Source organism: Enhydra lutris, unplaced genomic scaffold (assembly GCF_002288905.1).
Source record: "Enhydra lutris kenyoni isolate GAN:26980312 unplaced genomic scaffold, ASM228890v2 scaffoldscaffold38, whole genome shotgun sequence".
Classification (NCBI taxonomy): domain Eukaryota; kingdom Metazoa; phylum Chordata; class Mammalia; order Carnivora; family Mustelidae; genus Enhydra; species Enhydra lutris.
Window position 1 is genome coordinate 2,246,318 of NW_019154122.1, and position 21,240 is coordinate 2,267,557.

Genomic DNA, 21,240 nt, shown 5'->3' on the forward strand with positions numbered 1-21,240 from the left:
AGGGACGGGCAGAGGTGTTAGCCCCATAGGGCCGGGCTGTGCCACCTAGGACAGGTGGAGGTCAGAGGAGGGTCGGGAGGAGCATATGGTTCTATAGCAGGAGGGGACCACGTCCTGCTGCCCCCCACCACATGTCACCCAGCTCTGACTTTCTTTCTTGCCTGTTTCTCCCCCATGCCCCACTCCCATTTCTTTCTCTGGGATCCCAAGATACGAGCACTTCTTTCTCCCTTCTTTCATACGCTGTATTCATAAATTCACACAGCTCTTCCTTGATGTTTAAAATAATACCCAGCTGCATTCCAGATGCCCCGTGAGGCTTTGTCTCTCTTGCAGTCACAATTCCTGAGGTCCTCTCCTACCACACACACCAGGTGCTAAGGCAGATCCTCACAGGGCCCTGGCCCTCCCCACAAGCCCCTGCGTGAGGGATCATCGCCCCCACCTTAGAACTGATTTTTCTGTAGCTCTGAATTTGAGTGATCTAGTCACACGGCTGGTCCGTGACGGAATCACTCAACTCTGCAAACTATAAAGCACATTGTCTTTCCATTCTTTTACTTATTCACTCATTCAACAAATCTTGGGGGACACAGAAGTGACGAGAAAGCAAGGCGCCTGCTCAAGCTTGGGGGAGGGTCAAGATGGACAGAAAGCAGAGAAATAATGACATGAAGGTGATGATCCAAGAGGCTAGTAAGTGCTATAAAGGAAATGAACAGGGTGGTATGGCGGGGTGGGTCTTACTTTAGCCAGAGCAGTCAGGGAGGGCATCCCTGAGGAGGTGTGATGTTTGAGTTGAGAAGAAGCTGATCACAAGGTCATGAAGACCATGGCAAGGGGATGGGGATTAGCGATGGCAGCCATGGAAGGTGTATGACCTGGTTTGTCACTTCTAAATATCTCCTGGCCCCCACCCTTGAATCCTGCCCTCAGATGCCCGAGAGATCAAGGTTGGTGTGGATGAAGAAGGACTTATCTACTTGGCTTTCGAAGCTCCGGAGGCCCCTGATTCAGCAGAGTTTCAGTGGTCCAAGGACTACAAGGGCCCGCCAGATCCCCAGAGGGTCAAGATCGAGGAGAAGGCTAACAAGTAAGTGAGGGGAGAGGGGGTGGTCGAACTGGTCCACAGGTGAGTCTGCAGAAGCTCATGGGTGAGACCACCTGGCGGAACTCACGGATAACGCGCCTGCCAGGGGCTGTCCGGTCCCTCACCAAGGATGCCACGTACCACCTGAGGGAGCAAGGAGGGGACAGTGAATTTAAGGGCAGAAAGGACAACATTCACTAGCGATTCTCCTTCTGCAAGGAATGCTATGTGCCTTTGCACCTGTGTTTCCAGGGAAACACGAAGCCCTTGGTCTCTAGCCTGGACACTTGCAAATGGTGACTTGCTCCTGAAAGTTGTCTGGGCCCAGCACTCTCATCTGTAAAAGAAGGGGCCTGGGACCAGATGTCAGCTGCCCCATGTCTTACTCCCCCACCCTCAGCAGCTCTGGCTTCAGCCCTGTCCAGACAATGACTGGAGTCCTGGGGGTTTAGGGGGAGAGACTGGGCAGTGCAGCCAGTAAGAAGAGAGCCTGGGGCCACTGAAGGGGCCAAGCCAGAGCTGCCCTGGGTAGGGCTCCCCACGGGGATGCAAGGAGGCAACCATCCCTGCTGCCTAGCACGGCTGGAGCTGTGGCTGGGGTGCAGGGCCCCCGGCTCCCAGGCCTCCAGTGCACAAGGCGCCTCCCTGAGGCTCTACTCTCCTCTGTCTGCCAGATCCAAGGTCATCCTGAAAGACCCTGGCCTTGAGGACTTGGGCACCTACTCCGTCATGGTCACCGATGCCGATGAAGACATCTCAGCCAGCCACACACTGACGGAGGAAGGTAATGCCTCTGTTCTACTACCACCTCCCCAGAGAGGCTTTGATTGAGAGTCCCAGAAGCAAATGGCCACAGAAGCTGGCGAGAAGCAACAAAAATTAATAAAGCAGTGATTTCCAGAGAAGTAGGCCCTCACCCACCCGTTCAGCCAGCCAGGCAGTTAATCAGGATTCACTGAGCACTACCCTAAGCCAGATACCATCCTAGGCACTGGGCATTACACCGGGGGAGGGGGGGCAACAGTCCAAAATCCCCGCTTGGTGGAGTTCACGTCCTTCAGGTCTCTCCTTCCTTTTTCTACTTCCTATAAAAGCAAGGGTACCAGGATCCTTTCCCCTTCTTTTGGAGCCCCAGAAATACAACAGTGCAGTGTCAGGATAAATTGCAGATGGCAGCTGGTCTGAGCAGCAAGGATGACAACAGGGAGCAGTGGGGACTGTGGCAAACCGGAGAGTAGATGCTGCGACTCAAGGGTCATCCACGTTTGATGATTTAAGCAGAACCGAAACCAGTACTGAGGACTGACAGGACTCACGCTCTGCTGTCTCCAGAGTCACTGGGGGACCACCCAGGGCTTTCCCTGCTGATTGCTTAGGAGACCCTCTGACTTTGTGAAGAAGCAGAAGACAGGCTCAGGGTCCAATTCCAGTTCCATCGTTCTCTGGCTTTCTTATCCTGAGCAAGTTATGTCACCTCTCTGGACATCAGTTTGCTCATCTGTAATGGGAGGTCATAACCCCCGTGGTTTTGTTACTCAAATACAATGTTCTAGGCACATCAAAGCCGTCCACACACAGGATACGTTTTGGGTTTTGTTTTATTTTGTTTTTACTTGCCACGAGTCCAGACTCATACTAAAGACGCTGGGGTTTATAAGGGAAAATGAAGTATGGGCTCTACCCTTGCCAATTCTTCTATCAACACATATATTTTTAAAGATTTTATTTATTTACTTGACAGAGAGAGAGGGAACACAAGCAGGGGGAGTGGGAAAGGGAGGAGAAGGCTTCCTGCCAAGCAAGGAGCCCAATACTGGGGCTCGAATCCCAGTACTGTGGGATCATGACCTGAGCCCAAGGGAGACACTTAACGGCTGAGCCCCCATCAACACATATTTATTGAGCACCTACTATGTGCCATGTGCAGACACTCCCAGAGGTCCAGAGCTCAGCTTAGCAGAAGAGACAAATCTGCAAACCCAAACCAAAGAGGCAGTAAGCGAAGAGACAGCACGCCACCGAGTTGCTCTAGAGATTTGTAGACTTAAGTGCTCAGGGCGGGGGCTAGATCCTCCAAGATGGGACAGCAGATGGGACAGCAGATGGGACAGCAGAGTACGGTGGGTGAGCGCTGAGGCTCAGGAACCAGTGAGGCTGGAGCGGGGTTGGTGGTGGACAGTAGGGCTCGCCCCACAGCGTTGTGTGAGGACAAGTGAGGTAATGTGATGCCTGGCCCTGGTGGGCACCCACTTCTCGGAGGAGGTGGCCCTTGATCTCAGGGTGTCCCGCAGCAACATCCCCCGATCCCCGTCAGTGCCCCAGGGCCAAGCCCCACAGTGTTCACCATCACCCCCTGTGTAGCAAGTGACTCCCGGTTGAGGCGGGGGTGGGGGGGGTCTCTTGGGATGGCCTGCATGGACCCCACTGCTCAGGCATTTCATTCTGTTTTTGGTCTGTTTTTTTTTCCCCTTGTTCCTTTCTGTCCCAGAATTGGGCAAGCTGAAGAAGTTGAGCCATGAGATCAGAAACCCAAGTAAGCTGGGCCTACTGGGGTGCCCGGAGCAGAGCTGAATGGGGCGGAGAGCCAGAACCTAGCTGAGGGGCAGAGAACCGGAGAGTCATGGGGCTAGAGGGTCAGGGGCCCAGGGAGTCAGTGGTCCGTGAGTGGGAAAGGGGTGGCAGGCAGGGCGGGGACGGGGTTTTGTCTCCTTATAATCATTATCACTGGCCCCTTAGTAGTTCAGATTTTGGATTATTTAAACCTCTACTTCCCCGTTCTTCTTGTGCAAAATAGCTCTTGATCTTCTTGCTTTACTTCTCTTAAATTCAAACCAGGTCATTATAAATCAGTGCAACATGAGTGAGCCGCAAGGCCTTCAGATGCCTCTGGCACTTTGCCCTTTAAATGCCCAGGGTCTGCTCAAGGTGGGGCTGGTTGGGAGTGCGGAGGGGAGACCGGTGCCCCACCCACCCCCTCCGTGTCCTCTGTCTCCCAGCGATCAAGCTCATCTCGGGCTGGAACGTCGACATCCTTGAACAAGGAGAGGTGCGGCTGTGGCTGGAAGTAGAAAAATTATCTCCAGCCGCTGAGCTGCATCTCATCTTCAATGAGAAGGAGATCTTCAGCTCGCCGGTAACTGGGAGTTCAGACTGCTTCTGGGAGGTTCCGCTGCGCCCGACGTGGCCTCTAGGGGCGGTGGTTCGCCACAGCCCATCACCGCCTCCTAGTGGACATTTCAGAAACAGCCACATGCTTTGGCTGTCCTAGGGAAGGCGTGAGGGTGGGGACACCTGGCCTTTGGTGGTGGGGGAGGCTCCTGGCTAGATGCCCGCCAATGCAAGGGACTCTCCCACAGATAAAGAATCCCCATGCCCCCCGACACACCACTCTTGAATGCCCCACCAGACATTCTTAAGATTAAAAACCTACATTCATTCTCATAATTATCTAAGCCTAGACCCTAACCTGGTAATATAAATACAAAGGACTTCTGCATAGCTTGCGGGTTTTTTAAAGATTTTATTTTTATTTATCTGAGAGAGAGAGAGAGAGCACAATCTGTGGGAAGGGATAGAGGGAGAGAGAGAAGACTCCCCACTGAGCAGGGAGCCCGAGGTGGGGCTCGATTCCAGGACCCTGAGATCATGACCTGAGCAGAAGGTAGATGCTCCACTGACTGAGCCACCCAGGTGCTCCTGCACAGTTTTAATACACACTGAACAGAGACTTTTTCCTATAAGCCACTTTACTTATGCTTTTTCATTCATTTTCCTCTACTTCTCATACAAATCATTTTGACCTTCTTGCTTTACTTAACTTCCCTTAAATTCAAGCCAGTTCATTATAAAGCAGCGCACATGAGTGAAATTATGTCTGAGCAGCTACTATTGAAATACATTTTATTTGGCTTTTATTTCTTCTTCATTTGACAGTTGTGGTATTACATTGCTTTCCTGGGGGGGAGGGCGGAATCATGTGTGTAGGTTGTATTAGACTGAGCCATGAACTGCCCATAACCAATCATGTTTTTACAAACATGGCGATTTCGATTTCATGAGAGATTCAATCATGACATCTGGTTACTTGCACATTCCATCTCTGGGTGGCAAAGTTACCATCAGAGGATATGTGTTACAGAGAGGGGCACTGGTTCCGAAAGAGAAAAGGGAGCTCAGGACTCCTACCCACCTCCTGTGGGCTGTGTGCCCTTCACCTCTTTGTGCCTCAGTTTCTGTATCCAAAAGTTCTGCGTAAAGATTAATCATGACTTTGGCACACGGTAGAGGATGTGTGACCAAGTCTGCGGTCTGCCATGCACAGCATTGGGACTATTGGTCGTCCCTACAGAAGAATAAAATAAACCTAGCTGCCTCCCTCAAATCAAACATAAAAATAAATCCAGAGGGAATACAATCATAAATGTGGAAAATAAAATTTTTAAAAACTGTTAGAACACAACAAAATGTAAGTGAGTGTTAGTTCTGGGGAGCAAGTTCACAGGCATTTTTCATATTATCCTTCATACGTTTATGGGGATTTGTAGAAAGAAGTAGAGAATGTGGCACTGTGGGGGGCAGGGGTTTATTATTCATTGCAATTAATTCAAGCACCCAAGACTCTTTCCTGTGCCTGCTGGGCCCCACAGGTGTTCCCAGGACTCTGCCCCCGCCTCAGAAGGCTTGTCACTCTGCACATACCACCCCCCAAGTCCAAGTACACTCTGATTTGTGCCCCACAGCACAAATCCCCTGGGACAGGAAAAGGGCAAAAAAGATTTTCCGGGTTTATTCTCCCCAGAACCGCAAAATCAATTTTGTCCGAGAGAAGGGCCTGGTGGAAGTGATCATCCAGAACCTGTCGGAGGATGACAAAGGGTCGTACACCGCCCAGCTCCAGGATGGAAAAGCCAAAAACCAGATCACCCTAGCGCTGGTGGATGACGGTCAGCCACGCCCACTGCCCAACCCCCACATGCCAGACCTCAGCCCTCCGCTCTCTGGCCTGGGGCCTTCTGTCCCTCCCGCTGCCCCTCTCCGGACCTGCGCGCCTCCCACTCAGGCCAGTTCGCTCCTCTGTGTTCACAGATTTTGACAAACTTCTGAGGAAAGCAGAGGCTCAGAGAAGAGACTGGAAGAGAAAACAGGGTAAGAATTGCTGGCGGGGGAGTTCAAAAGAGGCCAGTGTTCCGTGCTGGGGACCTGCTGGGTGCTGGACAGGTGGGCTAATCCATCCCTCAGCTCCGCCGGGTCCCAGAGGGAGCCACTGCAATGCAATCCACTTCTGTCCCCGTGCAAGAACAAAACAGAGAGCGACACCCCCGAGAGTCGATCCAACCCTGAGAGTAACACCTCCTTAAATGTCGCGCCCTACGCACCCCCCTTGCGTCGCCGCAGTCCCTGCCATGGCGGGGGCCGAGTCTGAGGGGCCTGTAATCACCAGCTGCCCCCAACCTGGCCACCAGGTGGCGCCCTGACGGTGAGCGTGTTTGTTCTGCGCTCCCAGGTCCGCATTTCGTGGAGCCCTTGCAGTGGAAGGTCACCGAGGACTGCCAAGTGCTGCTGACCTGCAAGGCAAATCCCCGCCCCCGCCCCCGCCCCCGCCCCCGCCTCCAGCCCCGTCCCCTGGCCCAGGGCGGGGCGCGTGTGGCTCGTCCCAGTGGCTGTCCTTGCCCACCTTCCTGAGTTCCTGTGCTTGGCTGACCCAGAGGAGAAGTAGCCCCAGGGAGACCACATTTAACTGGGAAATAAAATTTACGCCCCCCACCCCCGCAAGAGCCCACGGAGCCGAATTAGTGTGGTTTGGATCAGCCTCCAGCCAGATCTCCCCGCTGCTCCGGCAAAGGGGTTCTGTGGGGCGTGGGCATCTGGGAACAAGTGAGGGGTGTATAGATTGAGGGGGACTCCCTGACGTTTATTAGTAGCCTTCCCAGACCCTGTGCTCGGGATTCATCCGCCTCGCGATCGTCTGTGAGATGGGCATGGATCCGAAAACAAGTAGAGAAAGAGCTCAAGACCACCCCCAAGCGGGAAGAGTCTAGAGCACGGTTTTTTTGTTTGTTTGTTTGTTTTTTATTTAAAGATTTTTTTAAAATTTATTTGACAGAGAGATCACAAGCAGGCAGAGAGGCAGGCAGAGAGAGAGAGAGGAGGAAGCAGGCTCCCTAATGAGCAGAGAGCCCCATGCGGGGCTCGATTCCAGGACTCTGAGATCACGACCCAAGCCGAAGGCAGCGGCTTAACCCACTGAGCCACCCAGGCTCCCCTAGAGCACGGTTTTAACGCGATCGGTCTGACTCCAAAGCTGGGCTCCTTCTCAGCACTCTGCAGCCTCTACAGATGACTGGGGAAGGGCAGGAAAGGCAGGGGAGAGTGCTCTCCGGGAATCCCCAAGCACTCCCCAAGGCCCTGGGCATACAAAGACGAAGAAGTGGGGTCTCCTTGGGCCTCTCAGAGCCCAGGGGTCTGAGGCAGGATCCTTAGAAAACAGCATGTCTCCTGCTGTGATGCAGCACGTGCAGGAAATCAGTTAATCATGATTGAGGCACTCTGGGGTGCTTCAAGGAAGGCCTCTTGGAGGAGGTGACATCTTCCTTGCTTCCTTAAGATGCATAGGGACTTACAAGGACAAATGGAGTAGGGAAGTGAGCAAAAGGCGGAGGGAACACCATTAGTGAAAATCCAGAATGCGGAACCAGAAGAGGAGATACGGTGTGAGGAAGGACTAGCGGAGATCTAGGAAGGAATTAGCTAAGAGTGAGTATGGGGGTGGGAGAGAGTCAGGTTTGTGGGAGGAAAAAAAGCTGATGAGTTTTTACTTAAAAATGTGAGAAAACGTGAGGGAGTCTCTCTTCATTGATCACCCTCTTCGTTGATCGCCCCTCAGGCGACCAACACCAAGAAGGAAACCCGCTTCCAGTGGTTCTTCCAGAAGAGAGAGACACCGGACGGTCAGTACGACCCAGAGACTGGAGTAGGAACTCTGTGCATCAAGGAGGTAAAAAAAAAGTACAGCTCCGGCTTCAGGGCTCACACCGCCCTGGCAGCACCCCTGGGCACAGAGTCAGGAGCAGGGCCAGGGGGAGGCGAGTGAGGCGCTCACCTCGAGCACAAAATGTAAGGGGGCACTGAAAACTCAGTAATCAATATTTCAGGCAGTATTTTTTTTTTTTTAGTCAAAATTAATGCAAATTAAAGAAAAGCCCATGGAGGAGGAAATAGCAAAATTTCAAATAAAGTCAGAAACAGTAATACTGATTTTTCCTTTCATTTGGATTCCATTTCTGGGCCTGCCACTGTGTGGCCTGGGGCTGGTCACTGTCCTTCTATGACCTTGGTTTTCATCTATAACATGAATTGGGTCAGAAGGGATGCTGTCTCTCAAAGGTTTGGTCCTACCTCAGTCAACAGTCTGGGATTCGGGACAGGAAGGCTCTCTCTGTGGGGCAGGGCTGGGCAGAGCAAAGCAGGGCTGGAGGCCCGTTCTCCGGCCCACAATCTCCTCCTGGCCTCCAGAGGAGGGTGGCCTGGTTACTGTAGAAGCACAAGGCTTGTTTTCAAATATTCAATGCTTTTCTGCCCCGCGGCTGGTTTCTGTGGCCTCACGGGGTGTCCAGGAGGACTGGAGCACATGCAGGTTTGCTGACTAGGAAGGAAATAATGATTTCAGGGTCTTTCCCCCCATATCCCAGCCAGGACTTGGCCTTTGTCACCACAGTGCATGCTCCTTAAACAGAGATTATCAACAAGTAGGTGCTTCCTAGCTACGAGGCTTGTTCTAACAGTCTGTCCAGCTGGCATAGAACTTTCTGGCTTCCCAGATCAAACTTCCCCTGATCCCCACAGCGACTACAGTGCATAGCCAGGCAAGGATGATGCCACCATTCTACAGATGAGTAAATGGAGGCCCCGAGGGTTTACACACCAAGACACAAGGCTAGAGAGCGGGCTTAGAAGTCACTCCAATCATTCTCCCCCCAGGTTCGGCTGGGACTTTGGAACCTTCCCTGGGGAAAGGGTGGGGAGACATAAGAGAGGGCTAGTGGGGCTCATCCCTTCTCTCCCCAGGTTCAGAGCTGTCTCTGCCTTGGATTCTGCCTCAAAACACACTAAATAGAGACAGTCAAAGTGGGAGGGCCCCCTGGAGGGGACAGGGAAGCAGAGAGCACTTCCCAAGGCTTCAAAGTCCAACCCAAGTTCTTGCTGGGCAGAGGGTTAGTTCAGACTTCATTTGGGGATGGCAAGCATAAGCCAGAAAGAAGCCCCTTGTCCTGGGCCAAAGATAACACACTTCCTTTTGGACAAGGGCAGAGGGGTCCCCCGGTCCCTCCATCCAGGGACCTCCAGGGAGGAGGAGTCCAGCTCAGGGGACTGCAAGGAGAGCTCATCATATGCTCTGGTTGGCGCAGCTTCCTGTGACTCCAAATGTGGGGTGTCTGCTTCTGCCCTCAGTTCCCCCTCATCCCCACCCCGAGGCCCAGACACGACCCAAACCTGATTCAAAGAGCTCTGGAGCTAGAAGGAGCCTCAGCAATCACCCATTCCAGATGGGTAAACTGAGGCCCAGAGAGGAGAAAGGGGGGAATTTTGCCTGAGATCATACAGAGTTAGGAGCAGGCCCGGAGTCCAGGCTGGTTGGTACTCCTTCCAGAACCCATGCTGACACCATGTCATCTCTCATCTTTCTTTCCAGCTGTCCAAAGAGGACAAGGGAATTTATAGAGCAACGGTTTCTGATGACCGAGGGGAGGATGACACGATTCTGGACCTCACAGGGGAAGGTAGGAGTTGGCGAGGTTAGACATGGGCCACGGGGACCCAGGGAATCACACGGACTCAGAAGATGTGGGGTCAAATTTATGGGATCCCCATATCACTTGGAGGCAACAGAGAGCCTAAGTGACCTGCCCAAGGCTGCACAGCTGGTCACTGGCAGGGACCTGGTCTGTGACACCAACACCCTCGTTCTCTGTAGTATACCACAGTGAGCCAAAGCCAGAGTTCGCTCCCCTGCCCCACACTGGGCCCCAGACTCCTCATGAGACTGGTTGGCCCAGCCTCAAGAAAATGGTCAGGCTGGCCCATTTGTCCTCCCTCCATGGTGTGCCCCTGCCCCATCAATCAGTGAGTGCCCCAGACCCCCTCCACCCCCAAGCCATGGGAGTCATCCTGCTGTGCCCCCTGTGTGCTGAGCTCTTCATGGTTCCACCAGACTTTCCCAGGGACATACCCACCCCAGGCACATCCCTGGGAGGTCCCTACATCAGCTAACCATTCTCTCCGTCTTCCTCCAGCCCTGGATGCCATCTTCACTGAGCTGGGCAGGATTGGTGGTAAGCAAGCCCCACTCCCTGCTTCGCTAGCCCTGTCCTGAGGCAAACAGCTTCCAGGGCCCCTCCAGCCAGCCTGGACTACTGGGCCTGGGTTTCGTTTCCAACCTCAAAGAATCCCTGCCTCCTCGCAATGCCACATTCCCCCCCCACACACCCCCAGAGCAGGGCTGAGCTGGCTGGCCCCAGAATGCTCTGCCCAAAGGACCTTGGCCTTCTCCTTTGCCTCCGCAGCCCTCTCTGCAACCCCATTGAAGATCCAGGGGACCGAGGAGGGGATCCGGATCTTCAGTAAGGTCAAGTACTTTGACATCCAGTATATGAGAACCACCTGGTTCCATAAGTAAGTTGGCCTTTCCCTGCAGACCAGGGTGGGTAGAGGGTGGGGAAGGACAGGGGGCATCTGCCCCAGAGTCCAGTCCCAAGGGGTTGGCAGACACAGGGTCTCCCACCAGTCGTGCTGTCCGCAGAGGGAGTTGGGGATAGGGAACAGCAATTAAAGGTAGAGAAGGGAGGTTCCCCAGCAAAGGTCAGAACCCTAGTGATAAAACCATTTTTCCTGAACATCTGTGGCCATAGAAGGATCATTGTCTAAAAGCAGCATCTGGGAACTGGGGGAAGAAAGGAAGACCAGATGGTCAGGGGAGTCACGGTGCCCCTATGGGTCTTTGCAGCCCCAGGCAACTCAGGCAGCGAGGCTGAGAGGAGAGGTGCAGGCGGAGGGACCTGTGGGACTGACGACTGACTGAGTGCCAGGGCATGAAGGCAGGATGGATAAGTTATCCACAGAGACTCAGCTAGGAGCTAAGTGACCACAGACAGCTTGAGAGCATTCTTTTCCCAGGGCTGCTTGTCATTTGCATGCCTCAGCCTCGCAGAGCAGACATCACTGCACCTGCCCTATGGAAAAGGCTAGACTGACTTGGTCAAGTTTGTCAAATGAATGAGAGCCAAAGCCAAGGGCTCCTTTCCCAACTATAGTTACTGAGCCTAGTGACCGAGACCAGAGGTGTCAACTCTGTGACCCAACACTGAAGACATGGACCAAGTGTCTCCAGGAATGACATTTCAGTAAAGAAAGAAGGGAGTTTCTATGGTTTTTAAGGGCTGGGGAAGGATGATTGTTCAAAGAAACGCTGGAAGGGTTTAAGCTGACGAGAAGGAAGAGGTGGAGAAGTGACCCCTGAGGGTGGGGAAGGTGGTAGGCACTGACCCGGGAGCCTGAAGGATGTGTCACAGGTAGACTCAGCACTGGAACTTACCTGATGTGCCACAGATTTGCTGAACAAACAAATGAATGATGGAAGGATGGATGGATGGATGGATGGTTGGCCAGCTCACAGATTTGGAAACAAAACCCCAGGAGAGGAGTTTGGGGCAGGGAGTGCCTGTAGCCCCACAGCCAGCCAGCACGATGAGCTGAGCCAAGTCACACATTTCTTTGTCCTCATACCCAGAGAAAAGCGCCTGGAGAGCGGTGACCGGATAAGGGCTGGAACCACCCTGGATGAGATCTGGCTCCACATCCTGGACCCGAAAGACTCAGACAAGGGCAAATACACCCTGGAGATAGCCGCAGGGAAGGACACCCGGCAGCTCTCAACGGATCTCTCGGGACAAGGTGAGCCAGCCAACTGTCCGTCGGCAGAGAAACCTGCTTAGAGAATCCTATGTCTTTGAGGGAAGGGGACTCCTGTCTCCCCACCCAGTCCGGGCACTACCCTGAGAGAACACAGGACGGGGAGGGCAGCGGAGGAACAGTCAGCACGAAGCCCTGTTCCTACAGGTCACAGGGGCTGAGGAGCTGACCCTCCCCTCCCCTCCCCCTCTTTCCTTCTGGCAGCTTTTGACGACGCCTTGGCTGAGCACCAGAGACTGAAGTAAGTGCCCTCTGCATCTCTTGGGTGAATCATAGGCCCCTGGGGGTATGGCAGGAGCTGGGTACAGGACCCCTTCCTGGGAGCCTGGGCCAGCTCCACCTTTCCCTCGTCACCCCCTCACCCCTGCCTGGGGCGGGCCTGATCTTTCACGAATGGAACTCAAACCTTTTACCCATTTCTGTTTTTCAGAGCCTTGGCCATCATTGAGAAGAGTAAGTCCCCTCGTATTTCTGGTGTTTCTGTGTCTGGGTTTGGGGCACCTTCCCATGAGTTTACCTCCCGGCAGGCGTCTAAAGTCCTAGTTCCCCATGGGGTCTGTGCAGCCGTGGGCAGCAGCAGCCCAAAAGCAGATGATGGATGGATAAGGGTCCAAGGATCAGGGAGATGGTGGGTGTGGACCGAGCAGGCTCACGGACAAGGTCAAGGGCAGCAGCCGGGCACAGACAGGAATGAGGCTGGGCGGGCTCTCTGCATGAGGCCTGGGGAAGGGACAGCCTCTGAGCTGAAGCTGGTTCTGGCCGGTGGGGACACTGAGGCCTCACCTGGTCTGGGACACAGGCCCAATCCCAGAGGGACCTGGCTTGCCCTCGAGCAACAGGAACACCCCTGCCAAATCCACCTACTTGAGCTTCATCACGTGTCCCCAGCCAGTTCCTCCTTCCCCACTTTTGAGGGCAAGGGCACCTCCCTGTCCCCTCCAGGTACCAGTCATTACCAGGATCACTTCAAGTCCATACCACAAGCGCAGTATGTCCCCCATCTTCTGTTGGGAAAGGCAAGGAAACACGTGCAAATTTAAAGATTTCCACCCAAAATGATGAAAAGGGAGAAAAGAAAACGTGGCTTAAAAGTAAACCCCAGCTTGTGGAACCTGATTCTGGGAAGCAGCTGGCAGGAAACCATTCATCATTGGAGTCTCTCTTTTCCCTTCCAGATCGTGCCAAAGTGGTGAGGGGCCTGCCAGATGTAGCCACCATCATGGAAGACAAGGTAGTGAGCGACCCTAGCCCGTGGCCGGCCGGCCCACCCCGTGCTCCCACTGTTCTGTACCCATCAGAGATCATGGTACAAAGTAGCACCATGGATTCAAGGGCAGAAAGAGCCGGCTCCCCGGAGCCGGGCCAAGTGACCACACCTTGTTGGTCACAAGGAAACACTGATCCTGGTGTCAGGCCCATGGGGGTCCTCACCCCACCTCTCCAGGTGGCCCTGGGCATCACAGACTTCTGTCTATGAACTTCCATTTCCATTCCCTAGGAGTTCTACTACATGATCCCTAAAAGCCCCTCTTGACCTGAAAGTATGCAAGTCTCGTGTTCTAGAAAATGATCGCTCATGTCTCTATGGTGCTTACTTTGCGCCAGACACTGCTCCCTGTATGTGTACATACTGTAGTCTGTTTAACCATCAAGGCAGCCACAGGAAATAGAATATTATTACTACCATTAGTCACCCTTTATAGCAAAGCAAACTGAGACCCAGAGAGGTCAAGAGACTTTCCTAGGGTCACACAGCTTGAAGGGACAGAGCTGAGAGTCAGTCTGCCGGTGCCCAGCTCCAGAGCCTGTTCGACCCCCACACTATAGTGCTCTGTGTTAGAGCTTGTTCGAGAATTTTCAAACCCAGTTCATAAATCTTCTTATTAAGGCAATATAGTCTTATTTGCATAGTAAAATCATAACAACATATATGTGACAAAAAGCAATAAAGCAAAATTCAGGCCGGTGTGGGACAGATGATTGCTAGGGTAATGATGGAAATTCTAACTAGTAAGCATTCCTGTAGAAATCTTGAGGATGGAGGATGTGGGATTAAAATAAAACGTCTCTCCCTTTAATGTTATCCTTTTATGGGTTATAATAGAACTCACATAATAAATTTATCACCAGGAGCAACTTGTACTGGGAGCTGTCTGGGGGAGTGAAGGTGAATGCCAAGTATGATTATAAGGAGGTGAGATGGAGCATTCCCTTCCTGTCTTTTCTTTTCTTTTTTTTTTTTTTATTCATTTGACAGACAGAGATCACAAGTAGGTAGAGAGACAGGCAGAGAGAGAGGAGGAAGCAGGCTCCCCGCTGAGCAGAGAGCCCGGGGCTCGATCTCAGGACCCTGGGATCATGACCTGAGCCGAAGGCAGAGGCTTTAACCCACTGAGCCACCCAGGCACCCCCTTTCCTGTCTTTTCTAACAGACCCTGTGCCTGACCTGTGTCATCTCGGGAGACCCCACCCCTGAAATCTCTTGGCTGAAGAATGACCAGCCTGTCACCTTCCTTGACCGCTACCACATGGAAGTGAGGGGTTCGGAGGTCACCATCACCATCGAAAGGGTCAACAGTGAGGACAGTGGGCGCTACGGTGTCTTCGTCAAGAATAAGTATGGTTCTGAGACGGGGCAAGTCACCATCAGCGTGTTCAAGCACGGGGAGGAGGCCAAGGTGCTGGAGAAGAGGGTGCTGGAGAAGAGAGTGCAGGCTGAGGTTCCACCTGTGGTCTAGTCTGCGTGGACCAGCGGGGTCAACCAGTAGGTCACAGCCTGGCACAGGCAGCGGGGAAGGGGATAGGGTGGAACCCAGGACAGGGGGGTTGGGGGGCTGAGAGTGGAGTGGGCATGCCAAAGCACAGAATTAAAGACCTTACTGGGGTTCTGGGGGGGTCTCGGGGTCGTGGGATGGGCAAGACTCTACTCCCCATCCAAACTCTGCGTAAGCCTTGACTTTCTCATCTGCTAAATGGGAATTCCTACCCCAAGGGGTTGTTTCTGAAACACCCTGTATCAACCATATCCAGGGATTCTCAACAGGAGGCACTTTGTCTTCCGGGGGGACATTTAGCCATATCCTTGTTACAACCGGGGGTGTCTGCTGGCATCGGGTAGGTAGAGGCCAAGGACGCCACTAAACCATAGCTCCCCACCACATAGGATTATCGGACCCCAAAGGCAGGGGCACCGAGGGTGAGGAGCCCTGCTGTAAACCACTGGATGGCCATATCCTCCTTTAGGAGTCTGTATTTTCAATTCGCTTCAGTTCAGCGAACATTGATCTGAGCCCCAGTGTCAGGCTGGGGAGATCCTTGGAAGCAGAAAGATAAATGATATGTAGGCCCAACCCTCGAGGCTTCAGCCCAGCAGAAGAGACAGACCTGGGTACAAAAGACTCCAGGACAAGGCAGATAAGGATGACAAAACGGATCCAAAGAAAGTGCCACTAGTGGTCAGAGGAGGGAGAAAGATGCTCGTCCCAGTGGGGGAAGGCGGGCTTTAAAACACCTTCACGGACCTAGCAGAACCGTGTTGGACCCTGATAAACGAGTTCAGTTTGGCAGTGGTGTTGGGAGGAGGACATTTTAGGAGGTGGGGAGATGCTACCTGGCTGGCCTCGTGTGCCAGGCTGGAGAGGTGGATGACCTCAGGACCTCTCCCAGCTCGGGGAACAGATACTGGTGTGACAGATACTGGTTGGCCTTGCCCAGCAGACCTCAATCCAGACCTGGGCATGTCGCGGCCCTCCCACTTCCTTCTTTTTCAAAATAAGATTTGGAGGGATGGGGCGCCTGGGTGGCTCAGTGGGTTAAGCTCAGCCTTCGCCTCAGGTCATGATCTCAGGGTCCTGGGATCAAGCCCCACATCGGGCTCTCTGCTCGGTGGGAGGCTGCTTCCCCCTCCTTCTCTCTGCCTGCCTCTGCCTACTTGTGATCTCTATCAAATAAATAAATAAAATCTTTAAAAAAAATAATAAGATTTGGAGGGAGTGGGGTTTATACAATTATAAATGTTTGTTGTATTATTTTGGAAAACCTTGAACATTATAAAGGATAAAATAAAAATCATCAATACTCCCACCACCAGGAGATAACCCCCGCCTCTGATTTCTGAAATGGCTTCTGACCTCGAGGGTGAAATGAATGCCTCCTCCATCCACCCACTACACATGGACGCAGCGTGGTGGGTTAACTTACACACCCCGCAGCTCCCGTTCCAGGCTGCCTGGGGGAGCCAGACCCGCTGTTCAGCGAAGGGTGTGGGGGGAACATGACTATCCCTGGCTGGGAACAAGCATGGGAATTGTGCAGATCTGGAAAACACACACGCCTAGGGTTGAAGCCACACCTCGCTGTGTGCTCTTGGGCAATTCTTTTCTTTCTCTGGGGCTCACTCCCATCTATAAAACAAGAAGCCTGAAAGGTCATTTTTGAAGGCCCTTCTAGCTGACCCTAAGAGTTTTATTACCTCCCCAAACCTCACTCTCTTCTGCTTTGCTCGTTTCCTAACTGGTGAAGAAGGCTGTATCCGAGCCCCTGCTCCCACTCTTGTACTTGGCATCTCAGAGAAGACGTGGCTTCTTTCATGAGTCACTGCAAAATGGTACACATTTCCAAGAGATCAGGAAGCACAGTATCGTGCTCTTCCTGCTAATTCCCATGAGGCTCACGTGCTCATGTATGTACTTCATCGTAACACAAAGCACTTTCGCGTCTCCTCCACGAGATCGTCTCCACCCAGGGAGCAGGTAGGCAGAGGTCATGATGGTCACGTGCGTACAACACTTCAAAGGTTAGGCAGCATTCTCCTGTGATCAAATACAATAGCATCATTGAGTTGTTGAATGCCCAAATAGTAAGTGGCAGAGTCAGGACAAGAACAAGAATCCCTGGGTCCTGGTTCAGAGGATGTTTTGCTCTACCACGCCAATCCTGAGCAATGTCCAAACCACTGGCCTTCACCTTTGCCTTCTTCTCCCCTTCCCAGCCTGTTCCCAATGGCCTCCTGCTCCCCCACCCCCCAGCCTAGGCTATTCTCAGCACCTGCTTGCTGGACCCCGATGCTTCCTCCTTAGCTGCGATTCCCACTCACTCCTTGTGTTCTTCTTATAATGGTTCATCCTGGGAAACATCTCAGCTGGTCTAGCCTGATCCCCAGTACCTTGCGTGGGACTCAGAGAGGCAGAACCTTGTGTCTCTTATCTGGTGGAGCCCATCAGTGAACACAGGAGCCTAGCATTCCCCAGGATCCCTCTGTGGGTCTCCCAACATACTGGACTTCCAGGGAGCCAGGCAGGGTTAGGGGAACAATGGCAGTGGGTTCCCCCCTTTATCAGACCCCCAGGCCACTCGTCCCCTACAGGTACCTGTTCTGTCACTTTCCGTATACCAGCCTGGGGAGCAATCCTTGACCTAAAGCCTTAAGACCTAAGAATAAACACACAGCACAGGGAGCAAGAATCCTAATGGGAAATGACCAGCCAGTGTAATAATTAACCTCTACCCACTCGGCCTCAACCACCACACTAGTCAGATGCTTTCAATACCTTAAAATTTCCAAATCACTTCCAGCAACTTGGGTGACGTTTTCATGCCAAAAATACTTTCAGAAGTAACACTCCCCAGTTGTCTCTAGCTAGAGGAAGCCAGATATTTTTTATTTTGAGCATTTGAAAAAAAAAAAAAGTATAAATCTTGAGGCCAGAGGAGTTTCAGCAAAGGAGGGCCCTGGCTTGGGAGCAAAACAAGTTGCAGAGCCTGGAAGGAACGTGCCCTCCGCTCCTGGACCTCTTTCAGGTCATGGAGCTGGCCAACGCGGGCGTCACTGCTTCCTATGTGAGCAGATCTAAAGAAAGAAACACGAGGCCACTCAAAAGCCTTTTATTCCAATTACAGAAATGTTCATGATGAAATCAGTCTCTGGGCTTGCTTTAAAATACTCCAGTTTGTTGGGTTTTTTTTTGGTTTGGGGGATTTTTTTTCTTTTTTTTAAGTAGAATGAGGGAGATAAATGAAAAAGTTAGCAAAATCTTGATGACTCATCAAGCTCAGTGGGTACAGGCAGTTCTACTACCATTCATCTGGAGTCATAGTAAGCTTTTTTTATCCAGATATTAGTCAAGGATATTAGACACAGGCAAGAGAGCTGAGTTCTTTTATTGCAGGCAATCTAGAACAGTCTGTTATTTTTCGATCGCACTGATTAAAATTAGTGCTAACACAGATACACTACAAGAAATCATTATCAAGTAATAGCTGTAGTTTAAAAAAATTGCATACCCATCTGTATGATGTTTCGCAAAAATATATTTTCCTGTCTGTAGCTTGGATAGTCATTTACTTAGTGGTATTCTTTGAGGAGCATAGTTTTTAGAAATTTTTATGAAATCCATTACATCCAAAAAAAATTATACATCCAAATGACTCATCTACTCTGCATTCATTCAACACAATCTTTACTGAGCTTGCTGCGTGGAAGGAATATACAAAATTAAAGTTGGTGCCACCAGCACAGACTTGGCTTTGCTTTATTCTGTGTGTGACTTAATTATGCAACCTTCCTGTATCTCTTCTGGAAAAGGTGGCTGTTGTGAGAATTGGGTAAAGGGAGGTTGTCCAAGGAACTAGCACAGTGCCTAAGTGGGGGCAGGGGCGGGGGGAAGACAGATGAGTCAGTCGGGCTCCCACAGAGTTCAGCACTTGTTTGTGCACATTTCTGACTAATGACAATACAGATGCTTCCAGAGACGGAAGCCCACAACTTCACAAGGAATTTCTAAAGGAATATCTGTTGTACCTTTTTTCAATTATAGAAATTATAAAGGCGGGTTGCAGATATATTGGACAACACAGAAAAGAACCAAGAAGAAAAGCAAAAATGTTCATAAGCCCACCACCCAGAAATAAGCAGAGTAGAAGACATTGTGTATTAACTAACGTAACAGATATTCCTATTCCTTCCCTGCTGCAGCCTCTAGTCTGGAAACTGGGAGGCTAAATATTCCCTTCTCCAGGCTCCCCTGTAGATGGAGACAGCCACAGGACACAATTCTGGTCAGAGACTTAAGCAGAAATCTGCTGGGGCACCTTGGTAGGCTCTAGAGGTACCTAATAAAAAGGACAGATGCTTCAGGCACCGTGCTACTCCTCTTCTTCCTTCCTATCTCAGATGTGGACATGATGCCTGGAGCTGGGGCAACCATCTTGTGACCATAAAGAAAACAGCATTGCGAGATGCCATACCTAATATCACCAAGCTGCCGATGGCACTCCCTCAAACCTCTAGACAACTTATCAGAGAAAACTAAACCCCTCTGTATTTAAGGCACCATAAGTCAGATTTTCAGTTCCTTAGAGCTGAAAGCATTCCCAATTCACACACCACCTGTTAACATTTTTTGGTTTATTTCCTGCTGATCTTAACAGAGTTGGGAACTCTTATAATTTTACCTTCTGGACTTTTCATATGCCATCAAATCATAAGAATTTGTTCACATTCCCAAGAAGCATTCTAAAACCCCATATTTGTGTTCATCTATCATGTGATTATGTATCATTTCCATATTCCTTGAAACTGTTTCCAATTTTTCCTTATTATAAATAAAACTCAGATGGACATCCTTGATATAGATCTTTGCCTACATCTCTGAAAAAAATTCAGATAAATTCAAGAAGAGGAATTGCTTGGCCAAAGAGCATGAATTATTAGATCAAAAACAGACTAGCTACACGGCAAGAATGGAAACCAGCAAACAGTGATGGTACCTTGGGCCTTCCCCTCAGGGGCACAGGTGAGAAGTTAGTTGATCGGCCAACACACATTTTTATTGAGTAGCTATTTCACTCCAGGCAATATGCTAGGTGCTGGCAATATAGAGATGAACAAACCAGACAGGGACCCTGCCCATGTGGGAAATGCCATTTAACAGATGGCTACCCAGAGAGATGGCAGCTGATTTTTTTTTAAGATTTATTTATGTATTATTTGAGAGAGAGAGAGAGAGAGAGCACAGGTGGGAGGGGCAGGGAGAGGAGTGAGAATCTCAAGCAGACTCCACACTGAGCACAGAGCCCAACAGGTCGCTGGATCTCACAACCCTGAAAACACTGCCTGAGCCGAAACCAAGAGTCAGATGCTTAACCATAGGTACATGTACCTATGCACACCATAATTTGTATAAAAAGCAAAAACCAGGGCACCTGGGTGGCTCAGTGGGTTAAGCCTCTGCCTTCGGCTCAGGTCATGGTCCCAGGGTCCTGGGATCAAGCCTCACATCAGGCTCTCTGCTCGGCAGGGAGCCTGCTTCCCCCTCCCCCTCTGCCTGCTTCTCTGCCTGCTTGTGATCTCTCTCTCTGTGTCAAATAAATAAATGAAATCTTAAAAAAAAAAAAGCCAGCTGAGAAAATTATTTGTAATGGATATGAAAAACATAACACTAATATACTTAATGTATAATTACAATCCAGTCATAGCATCAAACATGATGTTGCAGGGGGAAAAAAAAACATTTACGGGCATGGAAAGATGTTCAGGATAGGTTTTAACATCAAAAAGCAGATTTCAGGGGCGCCTGGGTGGCTAAGTGGGTTAAGCCGCTGCCTTCAGCTCAGGTCATGATCTCAGGGTCCTGGGATCGAGTCCTGCATCGGGCTCTCTGCTTGGCAGGGATCCTGCTTCCCTCCCTCTCTCTGCTTGCCTCTCTGTCTACTTGTGATCTCTCTCTGTCAAATAAATAAATAAAATCTTTAAAAAAAATAAAAAAAATTTTTTTAAAAAGCAGATTTCAAATAGTATATAGAGTGTGAATGTACTTGATTAAAATAAAGATGATATATATTTTTAGAAGACTAGAAGAATAGGGATGCCTGGGTGGCTCAGTTGGTTAAGCGGCTGCCTTCAGCTCAGGTCATGATCCCAGCGTCCTGGGATTGAGTCCCGCATCGGGCTCCTTGCTCAGCAGGGAGTCTGCTTCTCCCTCTGCCACTCTGTCTGCCTGTGCTCACTCTCTCTCTCTCTCTCTCTGACAAATAAATAAATAAAATCTTTTTAAAAAAATTCTAAAAAAAGAAGACTAGAAGAATAAACATCAAAGTGTCAACAGTGAGTTATCTAGGTGATAGGATTACAATAGATGTTTGTTCTCTTACTGTATTTTCAAAATCTCTACAATAAACTTGCATTA

The 21,240-nt window shown here is 51.0% G+C and overlaps 1 protein-coding gene across 1 annotated transcript in view; it reads left to right on the top strand.

Moving 5' to 3' along the window:
• Positions 1-14,845, top strand: part of LOC111154772 (myomesin 3) — a 42,679-nt gene extending 27,834 nt beyond the window's left edge. The window contains exons 21-36 of the mRNA XM_022514670.1: positions 937-1,093; positions 1,765-1,874; positions 3,579-3,623; positions 4,087-4,223; positions 5,889-6,033; positions 6,176-6,235; positions 6,594-6,661; positions 7,974-8,084; positions 9,780-9,867; positions 10,381-10,419; positions 10,651-10,759; positions 11,874-12,037; positions 12,260-12,296; positions 12,486-12,508; positions 13,231-13,286; positions 14,488-14,845. Coding sequence (XP_022370378.1) covers positions 937-1,093; positions 1,765-1,874; positions 3,579-3,623; positions 4,087-4,223; positions 5,889-6,033; positions 6,176-6,235; positions 6,594-6,661; positions 7,974-8,084; positions 9,780-9,867; positions 10,381-10,419; positions 10,651-10,759; positions 11,874-12,037; positions 12,260-12,296; positions 12,486-12,508; positions 13,231-13,286; positions 14,488-14,793 — 1,655 coding nt within the window. The 3' untranslated portion in view covers positions 14,794-14,845. The remainder of the gene's footprint in view (positions 1-936; positions 1,094-1,764; positions 1,875-3,578; positions 3,624-4,086; positions 4,224-5,888; positions 6,034-6,175; positions 6,236-6,593; positions 6,662-7,973; positions 8,085-9,779; positions 9,868-10,380; positions 10,420-10,650; positions 10,760-11,873; positions 12,038-12,259; positions 12,297-12,485; positions 12,509-13,230; positions 13,287-14,487) is intronic.
• Positions 14,846-21,240: the final 6,395 nt, after the last annotated feature.